This window comes from Sciurus vulgaris, assembly GCF_902686455.1.
Source record: "Sciurus vulgaris genome assembly, chromosome: 12".
In the NCBI taxonomy this organism is placed as follows: Eukaryota; Metazoa; Chordata; class Mammalia; order Rodentia; family Sciuridae; genus Sciurus; species Sciurus vulgaris.
Genome location: NC_136473.1, coordinates 81241062 through 81267165, shown reverse-complemented (window position 1 = coordinate 81267165; position 26104 = coordinate 81241062). Strand labels below are relative to the sequence as shown.

The 26104-nt window shown below is 38.8% G+C and overlaps 2 protein-coding genes across 8 annotated transcripts in view; one reads left to right on the top strand and one right to left on the bottom strand.

Moving 5' to 3' along the window:
- Positions 1 to 877: 877 nt before the first annotated feature.
- UBE2T (ubiquitin conjugating enzyme E2 T) lies at positions 878 to 20776 on the bottom strand. Of its 2 annotated transcripts, none has more exons than XM_079105998.1 (7): positions 20678 to 20776; positions 7729 to 7898; positions 6850 to 6919; positions 5194 to 5299; positions 5008 to 5106; positions 4828 to 4911; positions 878 to 4090 (listed from the first exon to the last, which is right to left on the bottom strand). In XM_079105998.1, exons 2-7 carry the CDS (start codon positions 7835 to 7837, stop codon positions 3941 to 3943), a joined length of 618 nt encoding a protein of 205 aa, XP_078962124.1. In that variant the 5' UTR covers positions 7838 to 7898; positions 20678 to 20776; the 3' UTR covers positions 878 to 3940. The 2 variants fall into 2 exon arrangements, with proteins under 2 accessions (XP_078962124.1, XP_078962125.1); XM_079105999.1 differs by lacking the exon at positions 20678 to 20776 and adding an exon at positions 20426 to 20636.
- A 4281-nt stretch (positions 20777 to 25057) lies between these two features.
- The window catches only part of PPP1R12B (protein phosphatase 1 regulatory subunit 12B), a 208757-nt gene continuing 207710 nt past the window's right edge, over positions 25058 to 26104 (top strand). For 2 of the 6 annotated variants that reach the window (XM_079106015.1, XM_079106017.1), the window contains exon 1: positions 25058 to 25510. In XM_079106015.1, coding sequence (XP_078962141.1) covers positions 25220 to 25510 — 291 coding nt within the window. In that variant the 5' untranslated portion in view covers positions 25058 to 25219. The remainder of the gene's footprint in view (positions 25511 to 26104) is intronic. The other 4 variants (XM_079106012.1, XM_079106013.1, XM_079106011.1 and 1 more) reach the window with 3 other exon arrangements.

Genomic DNA, 26104 nt, shown 5'->3' with positions numbered 1-26104 from the left:
AGTAAAAAATAAATACACTTGGGGATGTGGCTCAATGTTCAAGTGCCCTGGGTTCAATCCCCAGCACCAAGGGAAAAAAAAAAAGATTGTCAGGATGGGCTATCAGGTGTAGACAGTGGGCCTGTGTGGTAGGCAACCTAAGGCAAGAGAATCCAAATGAGGGAATAGACGGGGAAAATGAGAAGGTAAGTGAGAAGATCAACTTGCACTGCCCCGTTTGGATGTGGCAGGTAGCTTCAGAATTCCAGAGCTGTCACGCGTTAGCATGGGGATGGAGCTTAGAGAACACCAGGCCACTGCCTCGTTTTATATAGAGGAGGAGACTGAAGCGGGAGCATGTGCCCATTACCCTGCAGCTCCTCAGGGGAGAACTGTGGAGACAGATGTATCGATATTAGAACAGCATCATATACAGTTAATATGATTCTGGAATCAGACCTGGGTTTGAATCCCAGATGTGCCACCAATAGCCAGCTGTCCCTTAACTTCTCTGAGTCTTAGTTTTATCATCCATAAAATGGAGCTAATAATACCTATCTCTAAAAGTCTTTGGAGAGCTTTAAAAAGATTTTTCATGTAAAGCACTTTGCTTAGTGACTGGCTACTGCCAGAATGAGAGAGAACCAGGTGACTAAGAATTCACCTCCTCGAGGAAGGTGCCTGTGGATGAGAGGCACCCTTTGTCTAAAGCACAAGTTTCAGGGTTCTGGTTAACAGAGGAAGGCAATGGAAGGAAGGGGACCCAGTCTAACAGAATGGCGGAAGGGATGGGGAAGGTAATTAGGAAAAGAAGCACATGTAGGGGAGAAACACTGGGGTGGGAGTGGGGGGCGTGGGAGGGTGGGATGAGAGGCATTGGATAATCTGTCATCTCTAATATAAACTATGAGTTGGAGGGAGGGATGGACACTCTGGGGGCCATGGCAGGAGGCAGGAGGGACTTGCCAAGAAGCAAGGAGAAAGTGGAATGTGCTGTTTCTTGTGTGTAATGAGTCTTGCCCCAGCCTCTCCAGGACTTCACTGGCAGCACTGTGCAGTCAGGGCCCACAAGCTGCCCTGCAGCCAGCCATCCTGGGGGGCAGGTCCTAAAAACACGGCCCCTACCCCTCTCTGTCCCCTCCCTCAACCTAAACAAGACAACCTGGGCAGGGGGGCCACACGCTGATGGAAAAATACACACTTGGCTGGAAAAGGAGCTTTATTTGTATGTGTTGAATTCCCGCAGCAGCCGAAGGATAAATAGCTGGTCCCAGCCTCAGCTTAGACTCTGCCCACAAGGTGGGTGGTAAAATCTGTTCTTATTTAGATAGCTTGTGGGGAGAGGTGAAGAGGGGGACTGGGGCAGCAGGAGAGGGGAATTTGGAATCTGCAGTGTTTATATGATCAGTCATGGATGTCATCTCTCCTCTTTAATTAGAGGTTTGGAGTTGAGAAACTGCTCAACTTGCTTGTCCTAGGAACAGAGCAGACTGGCAAATAGGCAGGGGGCAGAGCAGCTCCTGGGGCCCACCTATGGTTGCATTGCTGTCTCCATTCCCCAGCTCCCTGCCAAGTACCCAATAAATGTCAGTACTGTGCCAAGCCATGTCCTGGGTGCTTCACACGCATCGTCTCAGTTGATCCTCACAATAATCCCATGGGTTAAGGACCATCACGAACCATTTTACAGAGGCAAAAACCAAAAACAGAAGGATTGAGTAGAGGAGCACTAAGGTAGCACGACTGGGAATCAGCAGCACCAAGGCTGGAACCAGGCCTCCTTGACCGAGTTCCTGCTTTTAGCCATTGCTCATCGTGGGCTGGTGGTAGGGATCTGGGCTTTTCTAGTTCTCAGGCACATCACTTTGTATCCCTAACCCAAGTCCTCTGCACTTGTTAAGGCAGCGACAACTGACTTCTAAAACGTCGGTATTTCTTATTAGAGAATAGTCCCTCGTAGCCACTATATCCTTGGCACCTGGCGTCAGACAATAGACACACATTTTTAGATAGGTTCCAGCACTATGAGGAAAACTAATCACTGTAATGAGCTAAGAGCCAGAGAGTACGTAAGGTTCTAGAGCACTTTTAGATGGCATGAGGACTTTCTGCTACAGCTACAATTAAGATGGCCAATTGAGACCATCATGGAGAATGTAGGAGGCAGAGGAAATGGTGTATGTGAAAGCCCTGAAGCAGGAATGTTTGAGGTTGACAGTGGGCCAGTGTGGCTGGGCTGTGGTGTATAGAGGTAGAGATAAAGCACGTAAGGGCCAGATCATGAAGGGTCTCACTAATCAGGGAAGTAGACTAAATTTTTGTTCTCATTGCAAAAGGAAACCACTTGGAGAGGTTTAAGGAGGGAAGCCAAATCTGACCTCCGTTGTCAAGAGATTATTCTTGCTGCTATGAGGAATGGAGACTATCAAGGGTCAAGGGTGATGTCAAGGAGACGATAGGAGGCTGTGGCTAAGATGTAGGTTAGAGAGGATGGGCGCTTGAACTAGTATTAGAAGTGGAGATGGGGAAAAGTAGCTGGTAGAGCTGACCAGACTAGGTGACAGATTAGTGTGCAGGAGGTTTTGTTTATCAAAGGTGCTGTTTTCCTACGATTGTCCCTCAGTCCACTCTCATTTCACATGTGTTAAACCCAGACAAATCATCACATGGCATTTCCCTGGCCATAGTGATTGCTTCCAGGGTGGTCCGATCATAGACTTCTGTTCCACAGAAAGCAGAGCTCTGTGGTCTGATAGATATGAAGAAGAAAATGTCACTGCTGCTAGCAGGTTGTTACCTAGGAGGGGAATAAACTTTAGGAACAAGTGGTCCAAGAAAAAGCTGATAGTGTGGATGGAAGATGGATAGATCTTGATATTGCTGAATTTCTGAATCCACCCATCCAGATGTTTGCCCTACCCCTTCTGTTTAGTATGGTGATAGATTTCCTTTATTATCGCCAGATAGGGTCAGTTCGTTTCACTACTGAAAGCATCCTAATTGATACATTAATGGCATCTAGGAACCCCAAACCTGACTTAATGAGTGTAGAAAACAAGCCTGGAATAAAATTATTTACTAGACTTTACAAAGCACACAGTAACTGACTTTGAGTAGTGAGTTTGAGAATTCTGTAAGGTCTAGAGATAAAACTCAGTGGCAGAGTGCTTGCCTAGCATGTGCAAGGCCTTGGGTTTAATTGTCAGCATGAAGAAAAAAGAAAAAAAAAAAAAGGACAAGTATATTATAAAATCACAAGTATGGAATTCAAGTTCGGCACCTAATTGTTCAGAGTAATACTTTGCCATGAAATGATGCTAGGGAGTGAAAGGGAGTAACAATCCTGTTTAAATTTGTATGATTATTTGAATAATCCCATGTCTGATATCCTCACCTTTATGTTCTCAAACATGAACATAATACTTGGCACACAGCAGGTGTTTCTTAAATATTTGCTGACAAAACCAGCTATATAAATCACAAAAAGCACAAGTTGCAAAAAAAATGGAACATTAACAAAAAGGCACACTGCCTTACTCCAGGTTTGAGGCTCTGACAAGCTGGAGTCCCTGAAAGCCTAGAGGTGACTGAATTATTTCCAACAGCTATTTTGCATCTATGTCAGACATTAAGTGTCTCTAGTGATGGTGGTAAGCTGGCAAAATAAAGGACAATTCCAGATATTTTAACATCCTGACTATATAGCACCCTGGCCAGTTCACCTCAAATACACATGAAGAATAAATGCATGTTCAACATTAAATGATTATTTATTTTTCAGGTTTAAAAGGTTTCAAAATACATATGTGCAAGATAAATAAAAAACAGAATCACTGTAGAGCAGAACACATAAACATACAGGGTCTTTTATAGGATACAAAACTTACAATGTCATCAAATACAAAGAAAAACATTTAGGAAAGGTAAGCAAATTAGACCACCTCATCAAAGGATACATTAACTAAGATGGACCAGGACAAACTCCCTGAACATCAGGGCAAAATTTCTTTTCTGTGCCTCCTAGCTGTCTGGCCTTCCTTTTCTGTGTTGAGTTGTGGACTTCAGAGTCACTGCCCTCTGCTAAATTATCGAGCATCTCTTCCTCAGTGGCCTAAAAAGGACAGGAAAGGTGAAATAAAGTTTACACAAATGCCTATGAAAAAATTAAAGCTCTGTAATATTATTTTCAGGTATTTTGTTGCAAGACTTATATATTGCATTGTGTATATGGTATTTTCTCTGAAAGCATCGTCATAAAATTTTTGTACATTTAAATACTTCTTTTAACAAATAACACCTACCTGCTACTCTACTCAATCTGAAATGTGTTGTAACTCAGCAACAACCAGGATATGCTATCTCTATGATCTTGTGATTTGTATTTTGTTCAGTGGGGAAAATTTATCAACTTAAATAGGGAAAGTTTTTCCTTTTCCCTTCTTCCATGAATGATCCCATAAGAAATATAAAAATTTCCCCTTCAACCTATAACCCCTCCCTATTTCTACAATTAGTCTCTATAAATATAGTCCCTTCTTAGTATTAAAAAAGATAACTCAGAAAAAAGACTGAGTCACCTCCCTTCTATCCCTGCTACCCCCAAGAATACAAAAAATATTAACTAGAAGCTGCCTGCCCCCTAGTGTTGCCAACAGATGACAACTATTAGGAAAAATTTACTGTTGGTTAGCTACTAGGCTGTTTTGCTAAACAGTTATTAGATGGTTGCAAGAGGAGAAAAAGATCACCTAACCATTCTAGCCACAGAACAAATTTGGCAAATCTAATAAGCATTATTTTTATACATATATATATTTAATGAACTGATAATAGTAGCAAATATCATACCTTTTGTTTCTGTATTGCATGCTTCTCTGTCCACTGTCTGGCATTCTTGAGGAAGATTGGCTTATTATATTTAAATTCTGAGGACTGAGATAAAAGAGTTAATGGAGGAAAAAAATATTTGGATGGCATGCATCATTAGAGGTACAGAGAAAGCAGGCTATGAGGAAATGGGGTCCTTACGATGTCAGCCATCAGGGGGTCATCAGGGTTGGGTTCTGACATGAGTAGCTGAACAGAGGTCAACACAGTAGCAATGTTGAGTGATGGTCTCCAGGCGCCCTACACACAGATAAGCACTTGCTTTTATATTAGAATGTGACATTGTAATTCAAGTTTTATTCAATTAATCCTTTATCCACCACTCACTTTTGGTGGCAATTTGAGAACATCTAGACAAATCCTTCCAGCAGAATCAATGTTTGGATGATAGATTGGAGTCAAAAACCGGATCTGCGGAGGTTCAAATGGGTACCTTTGAATGTATAGGACAACAGGAAATCATTATTTTAATATAGTACTTATTATGTTTTAAGTACTTCCCTGGTCACTAATAGGTATATTAAAAATAATGCTAATATTATAAAAATGTTAGAAAGCATTTGAAATGAGGCAAACCTCCCTTCCCAAATTTTTATTGTAAAAATTTAAGAATAGTCAGAAAAGTTGAAATAATAGTATCAAAAACATTCACATACCCATCACCTGAAGTCAAGTCACTTCACACTTGTTTTTTCAGCACCAGGGACTGAACCCAGGGTCTTGCATGTACTATGAGACCACTCTACAGCTGAACTACATTCCCATCCCTACTTCACCTTCTAAATACTTCAGCATGTATCTCCTAAGAATAAGGACATTCTCCTACATAACTCTAATACCATTATATCTATAAAATTAAAAAAAAAATTCCATAATATCACTTACTATTCAGATTTCCTTAACTGCTTAATTGTCCCAATTTTTTTTTTTTTTTTATGGCTAGCTTTTTCAAACTGGGATCTAATTAAGATTCTTACATTGCATTTGGTATTATGTCTCTTTAGTGAGATATAAATCTTGGAAAGTTCCCAATCTATTTGCAGAACTGTTGTCTGATGATTAAGCTATTCTCTCAGGACTTTAGCAAGTTTGGCCAGGTTGACCTTCTAACGGTCTACATTTTAACAGTTAAATATTCATTTCATCCCCTTCTCATTCTGTAAAAACTACAACCACAACTTAACTGAGTCTTAAAAGAGACCTGAACTAAGGAGGACCTTAATATTGAGATGGAAAACTGGTGGTTGCCAGGGACTGGGGGGCAAGGGATATAGGGAGTTATTAATGGGTATGATGTTATAGTTTGGGAAGATGAAAAAGTTCTATAGCTAGATGTTGTGCACAATGATATGAAATGTATATTTTAAAAATGGTTAAAATGGCTGGACATGTTGGTACATGCCTGCAATCTCAGCGATCTGGGAGGCTAAGGTAGGAGGATCTCAAGTTCAAGGTCAGTCTCTGCAATTTAGTGAGGCCCTAAGCAATTTAGCAAGACCCTGTCTCAAATAAATAAAAAGGGTTGGGGATGTAGCTCAGTGGTAAAGTGCCCCTTCAATCCAAGGGCACCTTAATTTTTTTGGTGAGAAACCCCCCCCCCCCCAAAAATGGTTAAAATGACCAGTTTTATGTTATGCACAATTTAAAGGTAAAGGGGTGAGAGGAGACTAAGTTGTGGTCTAGTCCATTCTTTTAGACAAGGAAATTGAATTCCAGAGAGATACAATAACATTGTATTAAATCATGATAAGGCTAGAATTAAAACTCAGGTGCTTTGGGTTGGGGATGTAGCTCAGAGGTGGAATGCTTGCCTAGTATGTGCACAGCCCTGGGTTTAATCCCAGCATTGACAGAAAAACAAACAACAAATAACAAAGAAAACCAGGTGCTTTACCCCTCCACTTAATGCTCTATATACTACATTGTTCCACCTTCTACTTTATAAGTCATACTTTATAGGTTAAGAATCTAATTTGCACTAACCTCTCAGGAACGATGACTTCCAGCTTAAAAACACCTTTCTCATAAGGTGTATTGGCTCCACCTAATATTTCTTAAAAGAAAAAGTAAAAAGGGAATCAGATGATCTGAATTATCATTCCATATGGACTTGAAAAGGCTTACCATCCTAACAGAGAAACTAGGTCCGGGACAATAATACTTTTTCAGGGATTTATACATTTATTTTTGGCGGGGGTAGGTGGTACTGGGGATTGAACTCAGGGGCACTCAACCACTGAGCCACTTACCCAGTCCTATTTTTTTTTGTATTTTATTTACAGATAGGGTCAGAGTTGCTTAGCACCTCACTGTTGCTGATGCTGGCTTTGAACTTGCAATCCTCCTGCCTCGGTCTCCCAAGCCACTGGGAATATAAGCATACACCACCATGCCCAACTTCTTTCAGGGCTTTAGTAAGTCTTTTGCAATGCACCATGACGTTGATGTACCCTAAAAGTTGATGGTGTCAAAGGGCATAGAGAAGATCTAAAACAGAAGTTGTAAAATGCTGGCCACCAGATCAAATGCAATCTTTGTTTTGTTTGGACAGCAATATTCTAATCATTTATGTTTCCCATCTGGCCTCCTAGATATTTGAAATGGTCAGCTTTGGTCTAAATGATGCTTCAGAGCTGATGCCAAAATCCTGATTATAAATCAGCAAAAGGTATAATAAAAACTCAAAAGAATCAGGAAATGCCAAGCAAAACTTTTATGACTATAATCAAATTAGTAAAGAAAGGTGGGAGAGTACTTGGACCTTATAACTGTTCCCTATTTCAGAACATACAAATGTTTGAATTTCAGTACAATCTTCAGATGGGGCCATGACCCTCATCATAGGCATGATGTGATACCCACGAGCTCGCAGATTGTCCGTTTGGTCCTTTTCTTGCCAGCATGTGATGCCTGGCGGTGGCTCTGTGGCTAACATGTGCAGCTCTCTTTTCAGTCGGGAAGCTCTTTGCATGATCCCAAGTGAAAGGAACCACACAGCTCACTGCTCCACACTAAGGGCTGGTTGGGATGTGCTGAGGGAGGAAAAAGGGCAACCATGAAATAGTCGGCTGTGGTGACTGTGGAACTTTTAGCACACACTTTCAATTTAGTGAAGGTCAGATTCCTCTTAATCTCTATTTTGACAACAGAATCTGACTTTTTTTTCCTGCTTCCTTCTTTTGAACATGTTACCTACTCAAGCTAATAAATTAAAAAAAAAAAAACCCAGAGGCTGAGGTGGGACTGCACGCTCCAGGGCAGCTTTAGCAACTTAGTGAGAACTTGTCTTAAAATGAAAAGGACTGGGGGTGTAGCTCACAGGTATAATGCCCCTGGATTCAATCCCCAGTCAAAAAAAAAGAAGAAAGAAAAGAAAAAAAAAAAAACCCAACCCCTCCCCCAAAAGAAAACACTAAGGTTTTAAATTAATGTCTACTTCCTCTAATAATTATACACCCATGAGGCCAGGCTGGGCCTCGGTCTGATTTTGTTCAACGTGCTTGGCACAGTATGGGACTGGACAAATATTAGCTGCATAAGGAAGCCTACCTAAGCTCTGTGAGAGTAAGAATGATTGTAATCCTCAGAGACGTGTATAAGCCGATGCCTGAGGTTCTCTCAGTGTACTGTGGATTCCACATTCCACATCTTCCCAGTTCTTCAGAGAACCCACCCCATCAGTGAGTCCATCTTTCTCCGAGTATTGCCAATCTTTCCCTCTTACCCTTAACATTCACAGAAGTTCAGTCTTTATCATCTAAAACAAATCCCACACCCGTATCCATTCACTATCTTTCTCTCGTTCTCCCTCTAGCAGCAAGCCAAAGGATGGTGATATTTTGACAGGTATTACAAATATCTCCCAGTTTATGGTTTATCTTTCCACTTTATTCATGATGTCCTTTGATGAAAACATTTAAATCAGTTTAAAATCCTTTCCATACCCCAAATTTAAAGATATTTTCCAACATATTCTTCAAATCTTGTTATAATTTCACTTTTCACACGTAAATTTAATTCACTAAGAATTGGCATTTTTGTATTGTGAGAGGTAAAAATATTCACCAAATATAACCAATTCTTCTAGCACCATCTACTGGAAAAGTCCATCCTTTCCCTGATATTATCATAAATTAAATTTTCATCTACATGTGGATCTATTTTGGGACTCTTGCTTGAATTTGTTGCATTGGTTACATAGATTATTTCTGAGCCAGTACTACAGTGTTTCAATTACTACAGCTTATTTTTCCTTATTTAAATTGCTTCCAGTTTTATTGAGGTATGGCCAATAAAATGTGTATATTTGTGTATAACATGATGTGCACAACATGACATTTTCCTGTAGTTTATATACCCTGTTCTTTTTCTTTAGGAGTGTTTTAATTACTCCTGGATCTTTGTTCTTCCATATAAATTTTAGAACAGTTCACAAACACACAGCCCTGTTGTAATTTAGACTGTAATTTCACTCATTCTATAGATCAACTAGGGAGGAATTGATGTTTTTACGATACTGAGTCCTAAGATCCATGAACATGATATTTCAGTCTTTCTTGATGCTTTTCAAAAGCTATATAATTTTTAACATAAAGTCTTATTAGATTTTTTCTTAAGTACTTTTTAACATAAATGTTTTTAACATAAATTCTTATTAGATTTATTCCTAAGTACTTTATTTTTTTATCTTTTCAAAAAATTTATTTTCTACCTATTTCTTGCTAGCTTATGCAAATATAATTGATTTTTAACTGAAACCCTAATAATGTTAACACTGAATCCTTCTGAGGGTGGGAGGGGGGGCTGGGTAATTCTAACAGCCAATTACATCATCCGCACATAATCAGTTACTCTCTTCCTTCCACCCTTCTCCTGTCTTCTCTTCTGATGGTAACTTCCAGCACAATGTTGAACAGAAGAGCTGAGAGCTGGTATTCTTGCCTGATTTCTAACCTTCAAGGAAATGCTTTCAACACTGCTTATTTCTATCCTATTCCTTAGTTTTTCCAACATAGGTTATGTTTAATTTTTCATCTTTCTTCTTTCAACCGTAAACACATCGAGACTATGCATTGCCTTCTACCATTGAATACCAAAATTTTGATATATAAAATATTCTCCCATTCTCAATATTCTGTACTTTCCCTTATGGGTTTCTTAATTTCCAAACATGGGGATATCCTAGTTATATGTTATTGATTTCTAATATGTAGTTTTTATATCCTTTGAATTTGTTGAGTCTTGCTTTATTGCCAAATATTTAGTCACTATTCATAAAAATCCTATGTATGCTTAAAAATATCTATACACCAAAGTTGAGGCAATGTTCTATTTATGCCACTAGATAAGCTTAACTATGTTTTTTTTATGACTATTGATTTTTTTTTCTGTGTGTTTGTCAGTTATTGAGAGTGATCTATAAAGCATGATGATGGTAAATATAATTTCTCCTTGTAGCTTTGTCCATTTTTGCCTTAAATATTTAGGTTAGGCTATCAGATACATATGTTTAAAATTGTTACAAATTTCTAGCAAACTTTAGTTTTTATCATTATTAGAGAATGCTCTGTTCTCTAGTAATGATTTTTCCTTTAGGTATATTTCATATTAAAGCTATTTTAGCTTTCTTCTGGTTGATATTTGACTGAGATACCATTTCCTATTCTTTCATTTTCTATTTTTCTGAATCTTTAGTCTTATGATGTGCCTTCTGTATATGTCTGAAGTTCTAAGTTTTGGGGTTTTGTTTTGTTTTTTCTTTTTTCCTTTCTCCTTTTGGATTTTCTCTATTGGCTTGAAAGTTATAATTTATATTTATACTACTTTTAAATACCATCACATAGATTTGAACACAATTATTAAACTTAGCAAAGCCTAAAGTTGAAAAGTTAGAGGTTAGAGCCTGGGGTGTTCCTTGCTGCAGGGCTCAACATGTACCTGGTCTTTCTGGAAACTCTGCTCTCTCCTTCCCTGACCTCCTTGGTGCGCAATGCCCTGCTCTAGAAAGACACACCATCTCCTCCAGTAAGCAGTCAGGGCCTACCACAAAGGGCAGCATGAGGCTCCACCATGACAAGGGAACCCACGAGGGCTATGCACCAGGAGCTACACAGTGTTTATGGTTATCCAGAACATCTACGGACATTCAGACAGTTCTTCCTTCTGGGTTTTATGGAACAAGAGTTGCACATCTTGCTTGGCTGCAAATGCTTCATAAATGTACAAGATGGTGTTACAGATGAAGTTTATAGAAGAGAAACTGTACTGTATTGTTTAATTTTGATGAGAAAAGTCTGAAGTCAAAAAGGATGATCAAATTGCACAGTCCATTTGTGAACACATTTTTAATATCCAGAAATTGAAGAAGTTCAAGTTTTGAAGAACACTGAAAGGGGTTCGGGAAGTTTGGTTCCCCTGGAAAGAATGAAAATTTATGCCAAGAATAGAAAATGAGAAACAGTACTTTTCCCTTAAATATAAAGATCTTTTGCTGAAAGTGTTTTGCACTTCTGAAAACTTAATAGCTTTAACTTCTAAAAATATATGATTTTCTTAGGATCAAGGAAAGATTACCTTTATTAGTATCATACAGAAACTTACTTTCTTATTTTTCTGCAACTTAAGATTGTGTGTAAATCTGCCTTTTGGTACCTACTGCAGTTTTTTTAAAAATAAAATATACATCAATTATAAACAGACATACACAAAAACCTGAATTATTGAATTCAGTAAAAGTTACCTCTTCAGCAACTTAAAAATAAAGTATAAAGTTTACTGGTATCAACACTTCTCCAAACAATACAAGTACCTTGGAATAAATTAACTCTCCACTCATTCTAGTTTTTTTTTTTTTTTTGCTGTGCTGGGGATTGGACCCAGGGCCTTGTGCTTGCAAGGCAAGCACTCTACCAACTGAGCTATCTCCCCAGCCCACTAGTTTGTATTTTAATTCCATTTTTTTAAAACCTGTTGATAGTCAAAATTCTGAAGAAAATACAGTCAAAGTCTGAAGAAAACTATTGGGTGAAGAGCTTCTAAGGAAGATATTCAAGAGAGATAAATAAAACCATTCTAGGCATGTCATAATTAAGCTGTTGAAAACCAAAGATAAAGTATAAAATCTTTCCTTGGCTTAGTGGTGATATTCTGCAACCCCAGCTATTCATGAAGTCTGAGGCAGGAGGCTCACATAAGACCAGCCTGCATAACAAAGTGAGAACATACTGCAAAAAGAATAGTCTTAAAGCAGTCAGAGGAAAAAAGGCATAACATAGATGAACAGTGATAAGAATATTAAAAGTTATATTAATAAATGCCATATCAAAATTAAAAGCTTTTGTGCTCCAAAGGACACCATGAAGTGATAACACAACAAAAAAGGAAAAAAAAATATATTCATAAATCATCCTATACCAGATAAGGAACTTCTTTGTATCTAAAATATATAAATAACTCAATAAAAAAAAAAAGACAACCCAATTAAAAAAAAAAGGCAAGGGATTTAAACAGACATTCCTTCAAAAATATACAAATCCCCAGCAGCAAATGAAAAGATATCCAACGTCATTAATCATTAGGGAAATACAAATCAAAACCACAGTGACATATCACAACCACTAGAATGGCTATAATGATGAAAACCAGATTATATCTAAGTGTTGATGAGGATATGAAGAAATTAGAACTCTCACGTGTTGCTGGTGGGAATGTGAAATGATGCAGTTGCTTTGGCAAACAGTCTGCCAGTTCCACAAAATGTTTACACAGAGTTACCTTATGATCCTGCACCGGCTCCTTGGCACATACCCAAGAGAAATCAAAGTCCATACACTAATGTTCACAGCAGCACTATTTGTAGCAGTTGACAAATGGAAACAACACAAATATACATCATTTGAAGAATGGATAAACAAAATGTGATGTGGCCATACTGTGGAATATTGTTCAGCAATAAAAACACAAAACACTGGCACATGCCACAGAATAGCCTTGGAAATATTATGCTAAGTGAGAAGGTCACAAAATATCACATACAGTATCGTACAATTCCATTTATATGAAATGTCTAGAATGGGCAATATCTTAGAGATAGACAGTAGATGAGTAGTTGTCAAGGGATGGGGAAAAGAAGACAGGGAGCAGCAGCTAACCAGCAGTGTTTCTTTTGGGGGTGATGAAAATGGACTGCAGCAATGACTGCACAACCATGAGAACATGCTAAAAAACACTAACCATACACTGAAAGGAGACTTGTATGCTATGTAACTTTATTTCAATAAAGTTAACAAAAAAATTGGAAACCATGCCAACATCCATCAACAGAAAAGTGGATAAATGAACAGTCAGATAACTATAAGATGCAACACTTTTTAAAAAGGACAAACTGATATAACAGGCATGAATGTCAACAATAATCATGCTGAGTGCAAGTAGTAGACAGACGAAAAGAGCACATACTGTTTGGTTGTATTTATGTGAAAGTCTAGAAAATGTAATCTAACTTACAGTGATGAGGTAAGTGTTTGCTTAGAAATAGAGGGGTAGGGCTGTGGATATAGCTCAGTTGGTAGAATGCTTGCCTTGCAAGCATAAGGCCCTGGGTTCAAATCCCCAGCACTGCCAAAAAAAAAAAAAAAAAAAAAAAAAAAAAAAAAAAATAGAGGGGTAAGGGTAGGGGAAGGAGTGGAGAGAAGGGATTACTAAGAAATTTTTGGAAGTAGTAGATATATCCATTATCTTGATTGTGGTAATATGTTCACAAATGTATATTTGAGTAAAAAAGCTACCAAACTGTACACAATATATTCAGCTTACTGTATGTCAATTTTTTTATAAATTAATATGATAAAAATTGTCACAAGTAAAAACTCGATCATCAATGTTACAGTATGGAAATGTGTAGCAAGTGGAAAGTTTAAAGAATAAAGGGCCACGACAGTGGAATGAATGAGACATAACTTTCCTGTGTTCATATAGGAATACACAATCAGTGTAATTCCACATCATGTACAACTGTAAGAATGGGAAATTATACTCCATGTACATATGTCAAAATACACTCCACTGTCATGTATAATTAAAAAGAACTAATGAAAAACCACTCAAAGGAGAAACCAAGCCAACTCAAAAACCAAAAATAAGCCAAATGACTGGGAATACAAATCATTTTTCAATACCCTGAACGTTAATGGCCTAAACTCCTCAATCAAAAGACATAGACTGGCAGAATGGATTAAAAAGAAAGACCCAACAATATGCTGCCTGCAAGAGACTCATCTCATAGAAAAAGACATCCACAGACTAAAGGTGAAAGGATGGGAAAAAACCTACCACACACATGGACTCAGTAAAAAAGCAGGGGTTTCCATCCTTATATCAGATAAAGGGGACTTCAAGCCAAAGTTAGAAGGGATAAAGAAGGACATTTCATACTGCTTAAGGGAACCATAAATCAGGAAGACATAACGATAGTAAATATTTATGCCCCAAACAATGGTGCATCCCTGTACATCAAACAAATCCTTCTCAATTTCAAGAATCACATAGACCACAACACAATAATTCTGGGCGACTTTAACACACCGCTGTCACCACTAGATAGATCTTCCAAACAAAATCCAACCAAAGAAACCATAGAACTCAATAACACAATCAATAACCTAGACTTAGTAGACATATATAGAATATTCCATCCATCAACGAGCGGATACACTTTCTTCTCAACAGCACATGGAACCTTCTCGAAAATAGACCATGTGTTATGCCACAAAGCAGTCCTTAGGAAATGCAAAAAAATAGAGATACTGCCTTGTGTTCTATCAGATCATAATGGACTGAGAGTAGAAATCAATGACAAAATAAAAAAAGGAAATTGCTCCAACACTTGGAGACTAAATAATATGCTATTGAATGAAACATGGGTAACAGAAAACATCAGGGAGGAGATTAAAAAATTCTTAGAGGTCAATGAAAATGATGATACAACATATCAAAATCTCTGGGACACTATGAAAGCGAAAATTCATTGCATGGAGCGCATTCCAGAAAAGAATGAAAAGTTAAATGACCTAACATTACAGCTCAAAGCCCTAGAAAAAGAAGAACAGAATAACAGCAAAAGTAGAAGACAGGAAATAATTAAAATCAGAGCTGAAATCAATGAAATTGAAACAAAAGAAACTATTCAAAAAATTGACATAACAAAAAGTTGGTTCTTTGAGAAAGTAAACAAAATAGATAAACCCTTAGCCACACTAACAAAGAGAAGGAGAGAGAAGATTCAAATTACTAAAATACATGATGCAAAAGGAAATATCATGACAGACACCACTGAGATACAGAACATAATGAGAAGCTACTTTGAAAATCTGTATTCCAACAAAATAGAAACTATTGAACACATTGACAAATTTCTAGAGACATATGCTCCTCCCAAACTGAACCAGGAGGACATACACGATTTAAACAGATCAATATCAAGCAATGAAATAGAAGAAGCCATTAAAAATCTACCATCCAAGAAAAGCCCAGGACCAGACGGATTCTCAGCCGAGTTCTACAAGACCTTCAAAGAAGAACTCATTCCAATAATTCTCAAAGTAATCCAGGAAATAGAAAAGGAGGGTGCCCTACCGAACTCACTCTATGAAGGTAATATCACCCTCATACCCAAACCAGGAAAAGACACATGAAGGAAAGAAAATTTTAGACCAATATCCTTGATGAATATAGATGCAAAGATCCTTAACAAAATATTGGCAAACCGTATCCAAAAACATATTAAGAAAATTGTGCACCACGATCAAGTGGGGTTCATTCCTGGAATGCAAGGATGGTTCAACATTCATAAATCAATAAACGTAATCCATCATGTCAATAGACTTAAGGATAAGAATCATATGGTTATTTCAATTGACGCAGGAAAAGCATTTGACAAAATACAACACCTCTTCATGCTCAAAACACTAGAAAAAATCGGGATAGCAGGAACATACCTGAACATTGTAAAGGCTATTTATGCTAAGCCCATGGCCAACATCATTCTTAATGGAGAAAAACTGAAACCATTCCTTTTAAAAACGGGAACAAGACAGAGATGTCCTCTTTCACCACTTCTATTCAACATTGTCCTTGAACTCTAGCCAGAGCAATTAGGCAGACTAAAGAAATTAAAGGGATACGAATAGGAAGAGAGGAACTTAAGCTGTCACTATTTGCAGATGACATGATTCTATGTTTACAGGATCCAAAAACCTCCTCCAGAAAACTTCTAGACCTCATCAATGAATTCAGCAAAATAGCAGGCTATAAAATCAACACACATAAATCTACAGCATTTTTATACGCAAGCGACGAAACAGCTGAAAGGGAAATGAGGAAAACAACTCCATTTGCAATAGCCTCAAAAAAAATAAAATACTTGGGTATCAATCTAACCAAAGAGGTAAAAGATCTACACGATGAAAACTACAAAACATTGAAGAAAGAAATTAAGGAAGACCTTAGAAGATGAAAAGATCTCCCATGTTCTTGGAGAGGCAGAATTAATATTGTCAAAATGGCCATACTACCAAAAGTACTATACAGATTCAATGCAATTCCAATTAAAATCCCAATGACGTACCTCACAGAAATAGAGCAAGCAATCATGAAATTCATCTGGAAGAATAAGAAACCCAGAATAGCTAAAGCAATCCTTAGCAGGAAGAATGAAACAGGGGGTATCGCAATACCAGAACTTCAACTATACTACAAAGCAATAGTAACAAAAACAGCATGGTATTGGCACCAAAAGAGACAGGTAGATCAATGGTACAGAATAGAGGACATGGACACAAACCCAAATAAATACAATTTTCTAATACTAGACAAAGGTGCCAAAAATATGCAATGGAGAAAAGACAGCCTGTTCAACAAATGGTGCTGGGAAAACTGGAAATCCATATGCAACAGAATGAAACTAAACCCCTCTCTCTCACCCTGCACAAAACTCAACTCAAAATGGATCAAGGACCTTGAAATCAGACCAGAGACCCTGCATCTTATAGAAGAAAAAGTAGGTCCAAATCTTCACCTTGTTGGCTTAGGATCAGACTTCCTTAACAGGACTCCCATAGCACAAGAAATAAAAGCAAGAATCAATAACTGGGATAGATTCAAACTAAATAGCTTTCTCTCAGCAAAGGAAACTATCAGCAATGCGAAGAGAGAGTCTACAGAGTGGGAGAATATCTTTGCCACTCATACTTCAGATAGAGCACTAATTTCCAGAATATATAAAGAACTCAAAAAACTCTACACCAAGAATACAAATAACCCAATCAACAAATGGGCTAAGGAAATGAACAGACACTTCACAGAAGAAGATGTACAATCAACAGATATATGAAAAAATGTTCAACATCTCTAGTAATAAGAGAAATGCAAATCAAAACTACACTAAGATTCCATCTCACCCCAATTAGAATGGCGATTATCAAGAACACAAGCAACAATAGGTGTTGGAGAGGATGTGGGGGAAAAAGGTACACTCATACATTGCTGGTGGGGCTGCAAATTAGTGCAGCCACTCTGGAAAGCAGTGTGGAGATTCCTTAGAAAACTTGGAATGGACCTACCATTTGACCCAGCTATCCCACTCCTCGGCCTATACCCAAGGACTTAAAATCAGCACACTACAGAGATACAGCCACATCAATGTTCATAGCGGCTCAATTCACAATAGCCAGACTATGGAACCAACCTAGATGCCCTTCGATTGATGAATGGATAAAGAAACTGTGGTATATATATACAATGGAATATTACTCAGCTATAAAGAATAATAAAATTATGGCATTTGCAGGCAAATGGTGAAATTGGAGAATATCATGTTAAGTGAGATAAGCCAATCTCAAAAATCCAAAAGAGGAATGATCTCACTGATAAGCGGATTATGACACTTAATGGGGGGTGGGAGGGGGACAAGAATGGAGGAAGTGGGACTGTATAGAGGGAAAAGAGAGGTGGGGGGTGGGAAGAAAAAAATAACGGAATGAATCAAACATCATTACTCTATGTAAATATATGAATATGCAAATGATATGCTGTTACTCCATATACAAACTGAAACAACATGTATCCCATTTGTTTACAATAAAAATAAATTAAAAAAAGAAAAAAATGTATAAATAAGGGGTAGGTAAGGGGAACAGCTAAGGAATGAAAGTGACCAACTTATGCTATATGCATGTATGAATACATCACAATGACTCTCTTTCATGTATAACTATAATGCACCAATTAAAAAAACACTAAATAATAGAAGGAAGATCAGTAGGAAGGGGTCAGGAGGAGGGATAAAAGGATTGAGAATGAAAACACTATGCCATACACATTTATGATTATGTCAAAATGAAGCCCACTATTATGTATAAACTGTAACACACTAATAAAAACAAAAATGGATAAAAAAAAGAATAAAAAAATTAAAAAAAAAAAGAAGGAAGGCTCTTAACAAAATATAAGTTTAGAACATACTAAAGTTTGAAACACTGAATTTCTCTGATGCTTAGATCTGAGAATAAAAACACATTCTTTATGTAGATACAGAAAAAAAGTGATGCGTAAAAGTATGTCATTGAGTACTCCCATGAACTGAGTAAAAAAACTATTTTTCAATAAAAATTTTTTTGAGACAAACTTTAGTAAAAATGGTAGAATTTATTTTTAATAACTATATAAATGTCTCGGTTCCCTTTTAAAGCAAGTGCTAATATGGACACATTAGTCCTCACATTTTAGGATCTGATTCTCAGCAATAAACCTAGATTCAATGGGGCTTCAGTATACTAATTCATGCAAACTTACTCACACAGCTTTAAACTAAGCAGAAGGCCAATTAATTTGTAAAAACCCCAGGAAAAACTTTTATTTCCAGCCGGGTGAGGTGGCACACACCTGTAATCCCAGTGGCTTGTGAAGCTGAGGCAGGAGGATGAAGAGTTCAAAGCCAGCCTCAGCAAAAGCAAGGCGCTAAACAACTCAGATCCTGTCTTTAAATAAAATACAAAATAGGGCTGGGGATGTGGCTCAGTGGTCGAATGCCCCTGAGTTCAGTCCTCGGTACCTCGGTACATACACACACACAAAACTTTATTTCCACAATTGTCTCCATAAGTTATTTCTACTTTCTAATTAAAATCAAAGAATCACTTGATAGGCTGACTAGTTAGACAGTTGTCATTTATGATAATCATCAACTTTGATGTGTTTATTTTAACCATAGGGATACATGTTCACAGGAGACTAAATTTGTATGTATTGGCTAGTCAAGACACTGCTGAATCCTGTCCCAAAGATTAATTTTAGTTATTTGGTTGTCTCTTTTTTGGGGGTGAGGTGTGGGGTTGGGTGTACAGGGGATCTAACCCAGGGGCATTCTGCCACTGAGCTACAACTCCAGACCTTTTTTTGGATACAGGGTCTAAGTTGCTCTGGGACTCGCTGAGTTGCTGAGGCTGGTCTCAAACTTGTGATCCTCCTGCTTCAGTCACTAGAACTACAGGTATGTGCCAATGCACTGCAAGTTACTTTTTAGGAGGGGAGGCATGGTGCTCCCCCACAATTCACATTCTTTCAGAAACATTTAAATATCTAAATAGAATATTAGATATAACTCACTATGAGTGAGTTAATATTAGAATTAATTACCCTACGTCTTTCATATAAGTTTTGTGTTTCCAAATTTACTTAGATATGCTGGTTTTTTGTTTTGTTTTTGTTTTTGATGCGAGGGATTGAACCCACGGACCCCTTGCTTGCTAAGCAAATGCTCTACCACTAAGCTACCTCCCAAGCCATTCTAGTTACATCTTTAAGAATATCATTTCCTGGAGCAATTACTTCACTAGATAATTAACCTTAACTTTGATACACAGACCCTTACAAGTTTCACAGTAAGCATATACTGGGGATCGGTTACAATGAAACCACTATCCCAAAGTATAAGTTATGCCTTTACATAAAATGAGAACACAGTAGAAAGGTATGGTAGTGGGATCAGAAAACAGTGAGAACAAGTAAGACATTTCTTTCAAAAAACCAACTAGACTCCAGTCTCACTATATTAACACAAATTAGGGGATGCCACTCCTTGGCTCAAAAGCCAGCAACTGCTGCATTTTTTCTGGGTGTTAAGGTTCTTCACAATCTGGTCTCAACCCATATTTTTTAGCCTTATATCCTGAAACTACTCCCCTTGAATTTCTGCTTCAGCCACACTGACCTAATGCCCATATCATTCTCGTTCACACCTACAGATCTATATATATATACACACAGAATTCTTCCTACTCTACGGTAATGCATCCCAAATCCATACACCATTCAAATTTCACTCTCTGTGCTTCTACACAAAATGCACCTCTCATAGCTTCTTATTAGGTGGGTCTTCCTCAGGGCAGGTTCATAATCTTTAAAATTTTTTTTATTTTCTTGTATCCAAACCTGTAGGGCGTTTAATAATTAATTAACAAAACCTGAGATGTTGAAGAAAGCAAAAATAACGGCCTGTGCACACCCTGCGGCGAGTACAGGGCACTTAGGTCTTTTCCATCCTGGCAAACTTCTCCCTGCTGTCGCTGGAGACGCTTCCACCCAAAGTTCACTGCGAAAATACTTAGAACTTCCGCTCACCATCGGCTTTTCTGAGTCTCCTTTCAGAGGAAAGGAAAACTCCCATGTTGGGCTGAAACAAAACACCTTACCCCAAGACCCACAGTGAGCTCCTGGGGTACGTTCTCTCGGGTGCGGGGCCGGAAAACTTGCTTACCTGGGAGACCTCACTTCATAACGCAGCTGCCCGCGTAGTGGGAACCGGGAATCCGCGCCTGCGTGAGCCCGGACTGTCGGCGTGACTCCGCCTCCTGCCCTGCAAGGATTGTGATTGGCTCGCATCAATTCCCCCGGAGAAGGGCGCACCCGCCTATTGGCCACCGCTCTGGGTCCGCTTCCGCTCACGCCTCATTCAAATTGGAGCGCGCTTGCCAGGCTCTACCATCCAAATCCCTACGCCCGGCTTTTCTCCGCCGAGCTTCCTCTAGTAGCTGCTGAGGACGCGCGACCTTGCGCCACCCGTGCGGTTACAAAGTTGGCTTTGTCAGAGCGGAAAACTGGAAATCACCTCATAGAAGGTACAATAAAGGAACCGGAACTATTTAATCTGGAGAAGGGGATAGGTGATAGCTGTCTTCGTTTCTTGTATATATTTTTCATGCGGAAGACTACTTCAGAAGACCCATGTAAGACGAATGGATGAAAATTAAAGCTGACATTTAGCTCAATAAAGCATTTTGGCTATTAGAACTCTAAAGAACAAAGCGAAGAGAGCGAATTCTAGTGCATCACTGCAAGTGTTCAAGTAGAATTTGGGTGATCATTTGTTAAGAGTGGCGCAAAGGGATTCTTGCATTGGGTGGAAGTCTGGAATAGATTTTATTTACTTGTGTCACTGTTCTGGGGATCTAACCCAGGATCTGGCACATACTCAGTACACATCTTGCCACCACCATGCCATATCCCCTGCCTTGGAACAGGCGACTTTTAAGCTGTTAAAGGAAGTACCCGAATAAGGAAGTACTTGTTTATAGCTAAACCAACCTTGACTTAGAGCTACCTCTCCAGAAGCAATGCTCCTCGAGAGGTGTAGGATGGCTCAGTCCTGAGGATCCAAAGGACAGGAATACTAGCCTGTGGGAATACTGGGTGTGGGACAATGAAACAAACAATACCCAACCTTCATCTACCATTGCTCCAAGCTCATTGTGTCGCTTCAGAACAGGGGTGGCATAGGAGCAAAGATCAGTCTCTTCTTAAACTTGTAAGGCAATATAATTTTGGCAACTGCAGAGATTTAGTCCAAATTGATGTTAAGTAGCATCAGGTTCTCCATGAACTGCATGGTATGTTTTCTCCTCACTAGACCCACACATTCACTAGAACTCTATGATCCTACGCTGGAGTTCCTCACTTTAGTTGTAGGACTGAACCAACTAAAGTAGCTTATGAATTATGATAATTATTATGAGGTTACAAAACAATGAATTCTGTTACTGTCCAGTCTAATTTCCAGTTAGCTGTTGGGATTTTGCATTTATTGTTAGCAGTTACTCCTTGCAGTGAAGTGTTTTCTCTGATGATTTTGGAGTTATGTCTTATCTTATTTCTGATACTTTACTGATTTTTAATCCCCTCAATGTCTTATTTTCTTTTTACCTCAACTGTTGTACCTCAATTACAGTTCTGTCTTCACAACTGAAATTTACTTCTTTGAGTGGTTCTCTAAGAAATAACTCCTAATGTCTCTCAGAAAAAGTGCTAACTGTATTGAATTTTGTGGAAAGGAGTGATATACAAAACCAGCAACTAGAGTTTTGGCAAAGAAACGGAAGGCGGATGGACAGAGAAAAGAAAGGACTGGGTGTTAAGCGTGCAGTTACGTTTGTCCACCAGAGGGAGCTATAGGAACCGGTGGGAATAGAGGTCAGAATAAAAATTTTTCATGAACTGTCTACAGGTGTCATTGCTTTTTAAATGGAAAATTCTAGTATTAAAATTTATTGTTTAAAGTGTGGATATGGAATATTGCAATTTTATGAAAGCTTCTTCCCTTTATACAATAACATATCAGAGGATTCAATACATTTGAAAGTACAAAAATTGTATTTTATCTGTACACAGGATTATGTGTCAGGATTTACTTGCTTGTATATAAAACTGTTTTCTTAATGGAATTCAGTTAATAAATTTAAGCTATCATACTTGTTTAGTGAACTGATTGTACAAATTTATTCTCAGACCTGGTTGGAAAAAACTGACATGATTTTAATTTTTAAAAATTGTTTTCAAATCATTATAGGTAGATGAATGTTTTGTGGCATAATTTTTGACTGATACGGTTAAATTATAGTGTAACACTTATTATTTTTCATAATCACTTAGCTCAAATTTATATTTCTCTTCTTCTAGGTAGGTTTGCACTTAAATTATTCAAGGAACTTAGCTATTTACACCTTTCTGTAAAATCTCCTAAGAGAAAGTTACTACAGTGAGAAAAGTAGAAGGTAAGGAGAAAGGGAAAGGGAAGGGGAAAAGGAGGAAGGAAAGATGAGGAAGAAGAAGAAAAGCGAATATAATTAGTAAGAAAGTACTTTCTGCTTCCTGAATCTTCCTAGTATTGAGACTATTCGAAATTGAACCTCATATCTCTTGGGAAAAGAATAATTTAAGCTGACCTTGGCCAATTTAATTTATTTTTTCAACTTTAATTTGTTTATACAACTGGACCAGATATTTCTTGTTTCTGAATGCAAAAAAAATAGTCAAATGAAATAAGTTGGGCGTGGTGTCACACACCTGTAATCCCAGCAATTTGGGAGGCTGAGGCAAGAGGATTCCAAGTTTGAGACCAGTCTCAGCAATTTAGAGAAGACCTAAGCACCTTAGAAAGACCCTGTTTTAAAATAAAAAATAAAATAAAGGACTGGTGATATAACTCAGTGGTATAGCACCCCTGGTTCAATCCTCAGTATTTCCTGCAAAAAGTATGCATTAGTGATTTATTTTTATGCACATTATTAGACATTGCATACAAAGATGCTGTAAGGCTTAACAAGTATTTATAAGGTATTTAGGAATATCCATCTTAAAGTATTTGGTATATAGACACAATGTTATTAAACATAATATTTTGTATTTATATGTCAGTTTTTATGTGAGGCTTTCGATTCATAGATTTATTTACTTCAGTGTATGATTTCCTGTGCATTTCAGGGAAAATTGAGGAACCGGTAAATATTCACAATAAGAGTATAATAAAGTTTCCCTTTACAATACTAATCATTTTGCAGCTTTTTGTGGGTGTGTGTGGCACTAGGAATTGAACCCAGGACCAAGTGTGTGCTAGATATGCACTCCACCTTGGAGCTACATCATCAACCCTTCCAAAAATTTTATTTTGAGGCAGGGTCAGAATAAGTTATCCAGGATGACCAGGAATTCCAATGCTCCTGCCTCAGCTTTACCAGTAGTTGGGATTACAGGCATGCACCACCATGCCCAGCATTTATGTAACAATTTTAAAAGAACAATTTCAAACATGCAGAAAAGATTAAAGAACCTAATATTTGTATGTGTTCTCTTTAATTATGGATAACACATTTAATTATATTTTGTCCAGGGTTAAGGTCCTAGAGGATATAGTTATTAAATCAATTAGATGCACAAAGGTTTTATAACCAATTCATGTTGAATATGAAAATATTCCACTTGTTGCCTTAGGAGTTTAGAATGTTGCAGAGCATCTTTCTGTGGCTTTGAAAAAAAAAATCATGGAAGACAAAACGTCCATTATGTCTGGTAATAATTTAAGATCCATGAAAAGAATAGAGGAGGGGAATGAAAGGAAATTGATGTTTATTGCTAACTGATATGTTCCAGGAATAGCACTAGGCATCCTTGCCTACATTATCACATTTAATCCATGAGACTATCCTATGAGGTGTTATTTCTATTTTATGCATAAAGAAACAGGCTCAGAGAAGTCCAGTAATTTGTCTAAAAATGTTAATTCAATTTGAATTCAAAGCTTAAGCTCTTGCCATTACACCTGGATGCTTCTTCCTTTTTAAAGATCTTTTCTGGGCTTAGAATAAGTGTCATGTTGAAAAGTATTTATGTAATACACATATTGCTGTATGTATATGGATGCCTTTCTTCCTCATGCACATTCCCATTTACTGTGATTAATACATGTTAACAAAACTCTAGATTTGGAACCGGGACATGGATTCAACTCTTTCGGGTACTTTACGTCCAGTTCTCCCCAGCAGAAAACGGGTATTTATTGCCTCCTTTCCACTCCCAAAGTAAGATCAGTTAGTAGTCATAACAAGAATAAACTACGACTCCCAAAATGCCTAGAGGGAGAGGCTGACGTCAGTTCGGGGAGCCCATTCCAGCTTCAGGGCAAAGGTGACCCTGCTGGATTCCCTGGCGAAAGAGGAAGCAACTTGTCCTCGCTTTTTTTTCCCGATGCATCCAGGGATATGTAGTTCCCCTTACGGCGAGGGCGTGCCCTCAGGGCACGTCTGCTACTACAAGTCCCGTGATGAGCCAAGGCCCGGGCAGCGCCTGCGTGTTGAAGCCGAACGAGCGCGCAGGCGGTGCTAGTGGCGGGAGGAGTAAAGATGGCGGTGCTGTGGTCTCCGCCTTCTGCTCCCGGCTGAAGCGCTCTGAGGGAGGCGGCAGCGGCAACCCAAGCCGCACCAGCAATCTAGTGGTGGTGGTTTCTGCAGCACCTGCCCAGTCCGGAGCCATGGCGGAGCTGGAACACCTGGGCGGGAAGCGGGCAGAGTCCGCGCGAATGCGGCGGGCTGAGCAGCTGCGGCGCTGGCGGGGCTCGCTGACAGAGCAGGAGCCCGCGGAGCGACGAGGCGCGGGGCGGCAACCACAGACGAGGCGCGGGAGCCCCAGGGTCCGCTTCGAGGACGGCGCTGTCTTTCTGGCCGCCTGCTCTAGCGGGGACACGGACGAGGTGAAAAAGCTTCTGGCGAGAGGAGCGGACATCAACACCGTCAACGTGGACGGCTTGACAGCCCTGCACCAGGTAACTCCCCTTTCGGTCATATAGGCGTCCAGTCCCCTAGCCCGTAGCCCTGCGATTTGCCTCGAGGACAGTATTAGTGTCTCCGCCGAGCCCTCCTGCATGGACACTGCCTCTTTGGCCACTCGCTTTCATTCTTGGTCGCCTTCCTCCACTAATCAAGTCTTTTTCCGACCCTAGGGTCTCTACCTGAAGCAATAGTGTCACCCTGATGTTTGGTCAGTATTTGTATTTCCCTCCCTCCAACTTGGGTTGTCATGGTTACTGGTGATTTGGTCCCCGGTGTTATCCCTATAGATTAGTCATTTTCCCTTCTGTCTTGTTGGTGTAAACAGTGTCACTTACATGCATAGTTAGTATCATTTGCCTGGTGCTCTTTCAGAAAATTCAGTTTTCCGTTTGTGTGGCCCCCATTATCCAATATCCTAGAGCCCTTAGAGAGTCAATTCCTATACTGGGTTAAGGCAAGCAGATCTTCCGAAACCACATCTCTTGTTTTGCTGATTTGTAGAGCTTGGAAAACAGTTTGTATCTTCTCCAGGCTATAGCTCCTAGAACACCCTTGACCTCATTGTTATTTTCTTCTCAGCAGTGCTA